Source organism: Equus caballus, chromosome 5, assembly GCF_041296265.1.
Source record: "Equus caballus isolate H_3958 breed thoroughbred chromosome 5, TB-T2T, whole genome shotgun sequence".
Lineage (NCBI taxonomy): Eukaryota > Metazoa > Chordata > Mammalia > Perissodactyla > Equidae > Equus > Equus caballus.
The window spans coordinates 82,107,332-82,120,000 of NC_091688.1; the positions used below are offsets into that span (position 1 = coordinate 82,107,332).

General features: G+C 37.9%; 1 protein-coding gene across 4 annotated transcripts in view; it reads right to left on the reverse strand.

Annotated features, from left to right (window-relative positions):
• Window positions 1–6,649: 6,649 nt before the first annotated feature.
• Window positions 6,650–12,669, reverse strand: part of LMO4 (LIM domain only 4) — a 17,119-nt gene continuing 11,099 nt past the window's right edge. For all 4 annotated transcript variants that reach the window (XM_023641720.2, XM_070267348.1, XM_070267347.1 and 1 more), the window contains exons 3-5: window positions 12,559–12,655; window positions 12,016–12,171; window positions 6,650–7,439 (exon numbers count right to left, since the gene is read on the reverse strand). In XM_023641720.2, coding sequence (XP_023497488.1) covers window positions 7,431–7,439; window positions 12,016–12,171; window positions 12,559–12,655 — 262 coding nt within the window. In that variant the 3' untranslated portion in view covers window positions 6,650–7,430. The remainder of the gene's footprint in view (window positions 7,440–12,015; window positions 12,172–12,558; window positions 12,656–12,669) is intronic.

Consider the following 12,669-nt stretch of genomic DNA (forward strand, 5'->3'; position numbering starts at 1 on the left):
CTGAAACCTCCTAATGTCACAGCCTTGCAAGGGCTGGCAGTACACAAAAGCATAGCGTGAGTTTTCCCATGCACAGTAACAGCATCCTGGATGGGTAGGGCAGAGGGTCTTGATGACAGCAGAGAAATAAGACAAACAAAGCCATGGACACAAGGTGTGTGGGGAGGGCGTTCGGGGAGCCCATACAGACTTCTTCTCAATCTGCAGTGAGAGATGCCAGCCGCTTAATCCTCCCTCAAAGGGCGATTTATTTAAGGAACTTGTTCCTTCTATTCTCCCTACTCCCTTTTTCTCATCATAGAAATTTCTCCATAGCCTAGAATTTTAAGAGAAAATATTTTATCTATGATAAATTCCAGAAATATCTATTCCTGCCCCCTGCCAAGAAAAAAAAAAAAGACTGATAAACATTATTCAGGCTACTGCTTGTACTGGTTATCCAGCTCTAGGTACAGACGGCATTTGCTGAAAAACTGGAATGCATGGCGGTTTTCAGTCACACTAGAGAGAGTATTATAACCAAGTGGTTGAGCACGTGGGGCCTGCAGCCTCACTACCTGGTGCAAATCCTGCCTACCCCTTACAGATGCCACCAGAGTTAACCTACTGATTTTAGGAGCTCAGGTTATAATACACACATAAATACATGGTATCTCATTCTTTACAATTGATACTCTGTAGTTTTAAATCTGTCGTGTGTTGATCTATGCATATTTTCCAGGTCCTTACAATCTAAGGAGAATATATGTAGGTATATCCATCCACATCCAACGAGAAGGGTAATTTAGTCTTCAGAGTGGAAAAAAAAACATATATTGGTTAAGTTTAGTCTCATTTTGCACAATAGCAGAATAAAAGATTAAAAGATGGTGTCTGCAAAGAGTCATTGGGCTGAGACACCCCATGAAATAACATACAGACATTATGCACTTTGAGAACTGGTACTTTGGCACCAAAATCCACAAAAGTTGAGAATCCAAGCCAAAAAAAAGTCTTTTTTCCCTAACCTTTATGTCAACATCAAAATAATGTTGTATTAAATTGAGTAGAAATTTTTCCTTAACTATTTTTCTCTTTGTAATAAAGGCAGCTTGGGTTTAATGGTGTGTTATCGTAACTTATTTACAAATTTTGACATCTCTTTAGATTCTAGCAATTAATGGGAAAATAGGAAGTACAGCCAACAAAATTTTAAAAATCAGCTCAGAATCATGTTTGGATGTAATTAAAGGTATAATCTGTTCCATTTGAATACTTCAGTGCTCTCCCATCTTAAAACAACAAACATGAATATTAGTGCTTTTGTTACTATGTCTGCTTTTCACATCATACTGGAACATGTAAAAATTTTCTATAAAAATTGTTGTGCCTGTGTGTGTCTATTACTTCTTTTATACTTATAAAAGGATTTGTTACTTTTATATAATCAAATTCATTGACCTTTTATTTGCCACAAATATTATCTGCAGACTCAAGCCGCAGCTCATTCAAACATTTTTAAAACACTATTTACTATTCATTTGGGATATATTTATCCATTTTGCTTTCTGGACTAATATGATTACGAGCCTTGCTTTTTTTCCTCCCCAAGAATTTGTGAGCAGAGCTGTTATCAATTATACTTAATTACTCATCACAAAGTAGCTGAGATTTGTCAAAACTCAAAAGAAATTTCTTTTAGAGCAACGCTAAAATAGGTGGGCAATCTAAACGAGTTGGCATTCCAGGTTGGATAAAGATTAAAACGCAATATGTTAGCTTTTTAAGGGGAAAAAACCCTAGTTATAGCTTACAGAATCAAGTTTATCATTGTTGCAGTCTAACAATTGATAAGGCAAATCTACCAAAATGCTCCAGATGCCAGGGTTCAAAGAGTAGTTCTGGCACTTTCGGCTTAAAACCAGTGCCCAGCCATGTGGGAGCCTGAGGCAAAAGGGAAGATAAGGAATACTGCCCCTGCCTTTATTTACATTCGTGATATTTTGTTCATCATGGATGTTTTTGCATTAATTTTATTTTCAAAAATATTGCATAAAAACATTATTTTGATTCCTGATTTTGGGGGGGGGGGCACTCCCTTAAATGTTGCACCGAAAGAGAGTGCCTATTCACCTCACTCTAGTCCCGGCCCTGCTTAATACGTCACCTCCCTGATCTTTAGGGACCTCATCTGTAAAACTGAGGCAGTAATAATTAAGAGGATTATTGTGAGGACTGAGTGAGATAACGTGTTAATCATAAATGTTAACATGTAGATTTACAAAGTATTATAGACTCCAAGATAAAGTTGTTATATTAAACATTATATTTAAAGATGTAAGGTCTATGGAAAGTGTAAGTCCCATGATTGATGACAGAAATTGAATCAGAGGCCTTAGAGGGACATGCAGGATTGAAGACACACCCATCTCCGCCAAACCTTATTTAAATAAAGAAAAAGGTATATAATTACAGCCCAAGCAAGCAATTTCCTTTCCAGCTTTCATAATTAATCTTCATTTGTAAATTCAGTTTGTCTTCAGATTTTCTCTTTTCAGTTCCTAAAAACATGCAATTCACGGAAAATGAAAAATTAATTTAGGAAAAACTCTTTGATGTTTTCTTCTTACTTAAAAAAACGCAGCTCAAACAACATGGGTGAGAACCTATAAAGAGATGCACTGCACAACGAAATTGTTTTTGAAAAAGTTGAGGATGGAAATCTTTGATTCAAGGTGGAGGCAACTTCCTAGGCCGAAGGAAGGTGAGATGCCTCCTGTTCTCGTGAGCTAATGATTGTTTCCAAGCTGGTTAGAATTCAGCGCTAATTGCATTTTAAAACACCACCTCTGAAACCCTTTCCTGTCTCAGGATCTTACATCAATGTTTCGCATTTTCAATAAAACCTTTGCACTCCACCTTTCTCGCTCAACAAACCCTGAACTTTAGATCCGCAGGAAGAATTCAGTTCAGAGCCTTTCTTTCCCCAGCAGGTTTTGATCCGGCGGTGGTGATGCTAAATCCCAGGAAAGGCTGTCCTGCCCCCTCTCTGCACAGAGAGACGATTAAAATAGGTATTTTGGCGGCTCAACTCGGGCTTGTTCGTTCTAACGGAGAGTCATTAAACAACTTTCCAGTGTCATTCAAAGAACTTATAACAGAATCAATTGATTTTCATCCTATGCTTTATTAGTTGTGATTTAGGAGATAGAATGGCCCTGTTTACACAGCTGTAACATGTCAGGACCTGTAGTACATTATTGGCTTGAGGCCTCCGAATTGCAGTCCATTCTCAGCAGAATCAATCTGAACTTGAAAACATTCCCTCTAGGTAACATGCACAGATCTACTAGCATAAAGCACTTCTTGAACAACTGAAAATAGTATTCACTTGAGGTAAGTTGCAAGTTCACCTTCCAAAAATCAGCCCTGTCTTGTCATTGCTCTCAGCATGTTCACGATGGGAGCAGAGGGCTACAGACGCCTCTTAACTAGATACCCAACATGGGTGAATGTGTTACACTTTGCTGCTAGTTAGATCCCAGACTCTGCAAGTGGGAGTTGCTGCTGGCTGTTTAAAATGCGTTTAGAGCATTGCCAATCTAAAATGGCTGCTCAGTAATACTTTAATTGCAGTTTCATGGAAACAAATTGCTATTTAACTGCAATAAACATTTCTGTGACTTGAGTGGACTGACAATAGGTCTTAGTAACAAAGCGACAAGTAACATCAACTTGTTACTTGTCTGTTTCCAATGGGCCTCTCAGTCATAGGCGCATCAGCGCCCAGGATGTAATTCCCGGGCGAAGGTGTCTTTTTGGAAAAACCTCTTCTCAATACAATTACTTAGGCTACACAGAAACTCTTCACTAGTCTCTTGATACATAAGTCTTGGATTCATTGTTTGTTATATAATTCATTGGCCTTAAGAAATATTTTATATAAATAGTAGTGCACATTAGAATCTTACTATATTGACATTTAAAGCCATTTAACAGCTTCATTTCTAATGACTAGTTAGTTGTTCCAAATATCAATGTTAATACGAGCAAAAGAAAAGTTAAATACAGTTAATATTAAGAGGATGAGGGGCTGGCCCCGTGGCCGAGTGGTTAAGTTCGCGCGCTCCGCTGCAAGCGGCCCAGTGTTTCGTTGGTTCGAATCCTGGGCGTGGACATGGCACTGCTCGTCAGACCACGCCGAGGCAGCGTCCCACATGCCACAACTAGAAGGACCCACAACGAAGAATATACAACTATGTACTGGGGGGCTTTGGGGAGAAAAAGGAAAAAATAAAATCTTTAAAAAAAAAAAATATTAAGAGGATGACAATTTCACAGGCTTAATTTTGGTGTGACAGTTTTCTCATTTTATAAGACACTACAGTCCATGTTAAACTCTTTCCTAATAAATCAGGAAGAGTGGGAAATAGTGTCTTGCGGCAAACGGTGTGGTCTGGAAAGGCTTCGTGCGGGTACCCCTGCCTTTCGGGATGTGTAAATCGAACTAGACAGATAGGTAAAAAACATTAAGCCCTTGCAGAGGACAATCTTTTTACAAAATTGTTTCATTAGCAAGAGTGACAATTTGCATGATTGAGTCATTTATATGTATCATAAACATTTTTTTTTATTAGGAGTTTAGCAGGTCTCAGTAACATTTGCTTTTATTTTTAATTGCACTTACTTGTAGAGACTGGGGGCCATCTTGCTCTATGATGTGGTTAATATTAAGTAAGTCCTTTCAAAAGAACAGAGTACATCTCACTAGCATCACAAATGCAACGGATGAAAGGTGAACAAGCTCGCGGATTTTTTTTTTTTCTGCCTAAGCAATGTTGGGGTTAGGGGAGGAACACAATCACTGCTCACATCAGAATAAACCTGAGTGTTTTGAGTAGCTTTCTATCCACACAGAGCATCCCCATTAGAGCTGGGTTTTATTGTTTGAAATGCCTCTGGTTTCAGGAAAGTGTTTTACCTAAAGCAAGACTACTACTTAAATATGTTCTATTGTATATTCATAGCTCCATTAGTCCTTCTCCAATTTAGCACATCAAAGAGAAGACTTCATCACTTGCATGTGGATTATACTAACATGAGTGACATTTGTAATCTTATAGGTCTGCAACTTAAGAAATGCTTTTAGAAGCTCGTTATTAAATACGCAGCAGTGCTTGAGGAACCAGCCATATAATAGTTCATTTAAAGTCTTTAATGACCTTAGCCCTCCACATCACTAAATGCCACTCTGCATTACTTACTAAAAGTTATTAACTATCTCCTTTGAATTTCTACACTATGTGGGACATGAGTGCTTATGCCAAAAATATAGATGCTTGCATTCTTATTAACGCATTTCTTCTTTTCTATTCTGAAGAGTCCACGTTCCTTTAAAGTATCTTAAAGGAAAAAAATGTAACTAGAACTAGTTCCTAGAAATTCCCCAAGGATCTAACTCTAACAGATATTATTTATATGATTTCATTTTTTTCCTTGCATTTTCTTTTTATAAAGCTCTAACAAAATGATTCACTTTCACTCTCCACTTTTAAGTTCTCTTACAGGAGGTCTGCAGCTCGAGCAACTGATTCTTCCTCCTGGCCTGGAATCTTTCAAAGCAGAAGATCCCAAAAGCAAGCTGACCGCTAGCTGAGATGTGCCGAGCTAGAGCCCTCTACAGAACCTATTCCTATTCTCAAAGAGAGGATCTGTACTGGGAGCTTTTCTGGAGCAAGAGAAAATAAAACAAATGCCATTTTTAGAAAGAAAATTAAAAGCAGCATTGGAAACACACCTGGTTTTATTAACCTATGGTAGAAGCTGTAGTTGAGATCCACTCAGATAACAAGCCTTGCAGTGCAGACTCTGGCAGTTCCCGCTGTCGGCACCCACCATGGGCCCACTGAGTCCTGCACCCACACCCGCTTCCACAGGGCACCACCGCAGGCAACCCGGCCACTACTGGGGATACTCTGCTGCTGCCCAGAACTAGCAACTAAATTCTCTCAAGACTACTACATAATAAAATCCAAATCTTCCCCAAACATACGGAAAGGCAGAGTCAGGGGAGGAGTGTGAGAGCAAAAGAAAATAAACAAATCACACAGCAGACCACATGAGTCTGAAAGCTCACCAGGAAACGGCTGCTTCACCCCTGGCAGATGCCTGTAAAGAGCTCCGGGTCCCTGACAACTAAGGGGACTTCAAAATAGCTACAGGTATGGTTTAGAAATGCTGTTTCCTTCAAAAGCTATCAACCTGGTGAGACGACAAGATGGTTACGCTATATTCTTTAACATGCTTCTCACCAATACCCAAGGCTTTCCTATTGAGAAAAAAGAATAAACGAAATAGCTGAAGAATCAAACAAATATTTATATATAAACACAAAAGATTCACTGTGATATAGAAGTGTAATGAAGTGCTATTAACAGAATATTCTGAACTCATACAAAGGCCTCCGTTAGAAATGCTGCTTTGTACCCTTGCCAAAAATGGCATGGTTAAGTAATTTGAAGAATACCCTATTGGCCCAGAGCTAAATAAATATACACACCTCCTCCCTCAACCCCTAAGATTTAAAGTAAGCTTGATATGGAACAAAAAAACTAGAATTTCGCAAAATACAGAAGAGAAAAAGCAGTGCTTAAACCCAAACTCCATCGAATATTTTTTCTTTTAAGTTTTTATTATTTAAATACACCATACTAGAGCAAATGTCTCTGAAAATATCACAAATAAAAGATTTTTTTCTTCATTCAGCAAATTAGAAGTAGGGGGAAATTTCTACACAGTAGCTGCTATGAGCCTGATTTTTTTTTTCCAATTTTTTTTCTTTTTTCGTTCTTTTTTTTTCTCTTTGCCATGGAATAGCAACATTAGGACGAGAACACTTACATGCATACATACATTGTATTTTACAGAGATACAATAAAAGTGTTTGTGATAGAATATCACAAAAGCCACATCTCTTTCCTTTATCTCATGTTCAGTTTTGATTGAAACACATTTCCTTACAACACTTAAATATACAAAGGAGCAAATAGAATGTTGTTAAGGTAAAACACAGGGTACAAACTCTGGCCAGTGCCCTGCTAATTGTTAATGAGGGTAGAAAGCAGATTTGAATGCTTCTTTTAATTAGCTTCATTAGTCATTTCCCTCCTCCCAAGTTCCCTCCCCCCAAAGATGTCCTCCGGTGGATCTTTTTTCATTTTCTCTACAGTCTCCCATTAGCCCAGGTTCATGGAGTCCTTAATGTTCATATTCAGTCATTTTAATACACCAATAAATGCGGGAAGGACAATCAAGACTAAAGAAGGTGCAATGGCATGGAGCTGGCACTGGTGCTAGCTACAAAGGTGACTTGTCTACTGAAGACACACGGGATCCACCTGTGATGAACAAAGTCTGAGATGAAGGCACGCATTCTGCATTACTCTGACCTTTTAGCAGACCTGCAAGAAATAAAAACGGGCATCTTAGCTAAAATGCTAAATTTGAGAGATATTAAACTCAAACATGACTGCTTTTGTCTTCTCTCCATTCACTAATCTTCTTTTATTAGATTACTTTCCCGCTGTGACTGGATGGAGCCTTCCACGCTACTTACTCCGTCAGTGAGGAACTAAAGGATAACATTTTCCACAGTTTTACTAGCAGAGAAAATGAGACAATAAATGGACTTTCAGAAAGTTTCTGGTGTCAAGTTCTACAACGAATTGCTTAACTCTGTTAAAAGCAAGTTTCTTTCTGAAAGGAATGAATTAGAACACCTTGCCTAGTGGTTGCATCTTAAAGGCACATTCAGAGCCAAGTTCCTCCCGAGGAAGTGTCGGGTTAATAAACTCAACTGTGTAACTTTTGCAAGTTACTTAACCTGTCTGGGTCTCAGTTTCTTCATCTTTAAAGTATGGATAACAAGACATAATATATATGGAGCACTTTCAACAGTGCGTGGCACTTAATAAATGTTGGACAAGTATTGGCAGGTATTATTATTCTAATATCCCCATGTGACATCTATTCACCCGTGTCCTTCTCTACCCATGGTGGGGTGTGAGTGTGTATACATATACATGCATATATATATATGTATATATATATATATACATACATACACAAACACACACACAAATATTCAGATACTACTTTTCACCTAGTATTTCTTATCTGCTATGTAACTTAATATTACATAAATATTATAGTGATATGAATCAAACACATGCAATGTGTTAATGCCTTGTGCTCAATTAAAGAACGTAGTTCAATGGGTTCTAACTTCAATGTCTAAGTTAGAAATAATAATCCACACAGTCGTCAAATACAATCTGTTTGCAATTACCAAAATGAAATAATATATATTAGTTTTTTATGGTTTTTAAATGACATTTTAAGCTTCCCAGGAAGTTCTCGTTTCACCCTGTCCCTAACTTACTAAAAGCCTGAAGTCTATTAGGAACTGCAACCCCCCACTTCCAAGCTAATTAAAGTGGTGGAGGCTTAATTCCCCAGAGTGGAAGCTCAGTGTGAGAAAGGTAATTTGTCTGTCCAGAACAAAGATGCAGCAGCAGCCAGCAAGCATATTTAATAAATGAGCATCAAATGTCCTCTATGATGGACACACACAACACCAATTATGTAACTATGTGGGCACTGTAAAGAGATGCGTAAACTAGAACACTCGTTGAATTTTCCTCCAACTAAAGAGATGTGATCTCTTATTTTAGTTAAAAGCACAGATAATTCTAGATGGAACCATCATCCTTGATTGTATGAAAGAATTCCAGAGCAGGCAAAAATTTACCAAAAAGAAAAATAGCCACAATTCCTGATTGTATTTACACAACTCTCTAGAAGGCAATATCCTCCTGAGGATAGCCAAGCTCCCTCCTTTAAATAATAAAAGCTATAAAATTTTGCAGGTCTTTGAATGTTACTGTTCTGAGATTTTAGTCAAGAGACTATATGATTTAAAAACTTAAAATTATTTTTCTCAGGATCTACAAAAGCCAGTGATGCAGAACAACACGTAAACTCTACATCTCAGACACTGGGAACAAATTTCAGGAGGTTGAAAGTTTAAAAAGACCAGACGACGGGGGCCGATACTTTCCATACTATTAGCTGCCTTTAAAGAAGGGATGTAGAAATAATCAACTCATTACTTCTAAGCCAGGGGATGCTTGGGTGTGTTTATCAGGCATCATGCACTAAAAATGTAATTGGTTCTGTGAATAGAAGGAAAACGGCCAAAATTAATGTCCAATTTTCCCTACCAAAAATATGGAGAACAAGAGGAGAAAATAATAAAATGGAGCTATTTGTCATTTCTCCCCATCTCATCTTCTCCAGAAAAGAAACACCACAGGGTTTTGGGAAAATAATTTTAAAGCATTCTCCAGGTCCAAAAAGGAGTTTATGTTCCACCAGGAAGTGTGTTTTCACCACCTCTTCCCCTTGTCTTCTCATTAATATCTCTCCGGACCACATTCAGCTTGCCCAAAACCCTTATTTACTAAAACTACCTTGTGAATTGACTGTGTTCATGGTGAGCTGAACACCAAGGGCAAAAATGTGAGACATTTATGCCAACAGGGAAATGTTCTTAATTAACATCACCCCCAAAACACAGCTTCTCACCAATGCCTGACGAGAACCTATCCTTAAGTTCTATTACCTTATGTCTTTTAAGAGCTATTAATTTTTGAAGGCCACCTGTCTCTTTTTGGCTTCCAACGTTAAGAAAACATACACTAGTAGGTTCTTATTCGTTGCCTAAGATATTTTGTGTTCCAAAATGAACACCGTACCTCTCCCATGCTGAAAAAGTGTGGAGAACAGAAGATTTATATGAAAGGCACAATATGTGAAATCTCATAAACATGTAAACCAGATTTTTCTCCAGTTTCTCCCCTACCTCCTCTAAATTTACATCATCTTGTACTTCAGTAAGATGGTGATGCGAGACCCTGCTCATGTTTCTTACGTGTCCTTTAGACTTAGTCCTTCGCTAACATTGCTATTGCCCCATTCAGTGCCTCAAAGTCTAGCTACATTTTCTATCTTGTCTCTACATCCTTTGCTTCTCACCATGCATGTTCGTGAGCTGTAACAATCATTTTTTATCCCTGGCTAAGTCAGGGAAAGAAACAGTATAAAACCAGCAACAAACTTAAGATATAATTTGTGGAAAAACCAAGCTCTTACTTTGGAGTGGGTGGAGAAGAGATCAACCATTTTATTCCTAGCACATTTTTTCTTTTTTTGGCTACCAAGTATAACTACAAATGGCTTTGCCTCTAAATTGAAATGGGTATCTCAAAATATTTATGTGACCCATTCAATGTTCTCAACTCTGCCCTATAAATTCACTTCATCACAATTCAAACCATAAAAGTCTATAAGTACTTACACATACTGGCACTCCTTAAAGAAGCCTGGAATGCCTCATCAATGGTGACTTGTTAATTTCCAATAAAAATTAGACTTCTATTCTTAAAATGATATTCTATGTATCTTCTCACATTACTAAAGGGTGCATATTTTGATGTAATTAACATTTACTTAATAAAGAAACAGAAAATATATTTAAAATTATCACATAAATTTGAGTAAGGGAAAACAATAAATCACTAAAATGTGGTGGTAAAATTTTAAATGGTTAAAACTTTTCAAATATTAGTCTTTTTCCCCACACACAGCATTTAAATGCATTACAGAAGACAAAGGAGTCTAATATTTTTTCCCGAGACTTTTGAAGCTTGCTAAATTCCTATTTGCAGATAAATGTTGTTTTTTTGTGATCCTTACAACAGACATTAATGAAGTTCCTATTGTAAATCCATAAAGAATTACCAAGTGAAGTGTGCACTTTTTGTTTCAATGCAATAACTCAGTGCTGTGTGATTGCCTGGGTTAATGATGAAAAAGTCAAACATACTATCAGAGCTGATGGAAAAATCTATCACCAATCTGAAATTAAAATTCATCTGTGGTCAATAAGATTTAATATCCATGCAAGTGGCGCTGTAAAGAGTAAATGAATCAATGTCATCAATACATAATCAGTATGAAATATGATGTGAATAAAATTATGCGCACGAGTCATACATTTCACTCTTTTCTGGGCCAGTGTGGAATGAACAGTCTCTTAACTGAAGGTTGACAGTAATTGTTACAAATTAGGAACAGCAGTTATCAAAATGCACTCACTTGCATAGCTATAGGACTTATTAAGGAGATTAAAATAGATCTAAAACTATCCAGTACTGGGGGTGCTGGACAACTGTTGATCACTAATTTTCCCTCTGAAGTGCCTTCTAATACTACATGATTTGTACACTTGTGTAATTTCCTCATTTCTAACTCCGGTCTGAGAACTTTCCAGTTGTGGATCAAGAATCAAGATACATAATCTTTAATGAAGCTGTTAGTGGCACAAAACGATTAGCAAGAGCTAGAACCCTGTTTTAAAAATCATAACTTATTCAAATTTTACAGGACTACCAATCAACAAAAATGCTCTCCTCTGGAATTAAGGAATGCTTTGTGAGACTGCTCTTCTAAAAATAAAAGCATCGTAAATTGGGTTTGGAAGGCAGGTGTCCGGATTCTGACTGCTGATGCAGAAATCATTCTTTCATGACAAAGACATTTATTCTCTTCTCCTATCATAAACGTTCTAATTTCCCTCCTACAATAACCTATTCACATCATGTTTCTGAATTTCAAAACTGTCAAATGGGATAAACAACGCAAGTTGAATGTTTTGTTTGACCCTGCCTGGGATTAACTACGTTCAACATCGGTGAAGCTACAGATATAACCAAGTTGGGATTTTTTTTTTTAACTACAGAAGATTCACAGTGTAATCAACTGTATTTCTGAAGCCCGTAGGTATGAGGAGTCTACATTTCTTCAGAAGGGCATGCAAAAACACAACCAGCCAGGAAAACTCCCTTGCTAGGTTAAAAAAGGTTGAACCTTCCCACTTGCTCTAATAAAGCTTATTAGGAAGCACAGGGTATTCACCTTCTGGTCTGGCAGTAGTGGATTGCTCTGAAGTGAATTCAAATGGCCATTGATGAGAGCTGTAGGTCTATCATGTTCACAAAATAAACTGCCATTGATGTAGTGAAACCGATCTCCCGGGACCAGGCGATTCCGGCAGGTAGAGCATGTAAAACACTGAAAGGGAAAAGCAAACCCACTGAAAATAAGGACAAATTAAGTCTTTTTTGGTCACAAGTTTATACGCTGTTTTGAAGCAGGTTATCTGTCAAGTACAGAGCCACTTAGGGTTTAGTGTTTTTCTGCCTTCGACATGATTCCGCAAAATAGTAGGCCAAAACGCAATCAATTGGATCAGGCTAAAGGGGGAAATAGACAGATACATGTGTGCTGATGAGTGGGGGGTGTGGCGTGTGGGGTTGTGATAATCACGGCCACGCGACAATTTCAATAGAGTCCTCCAGCCTTTGCGGCTTGAGCAAGCAGACTTCATCCAGAGAAACGCTTTGTGTCCATGTAGGAAAGGGATGATTCTTAAAAAACCAGAGGAGGAACGAATGCTACCTTAAGATGATACACGTTGCCTTGGGCCCTCATGACGAGTTCGCTCGCAGGAATGGACTGTCCACAAGCACTACAAGCACCACTGTTCCCAAATAACCTGAAACACAGATG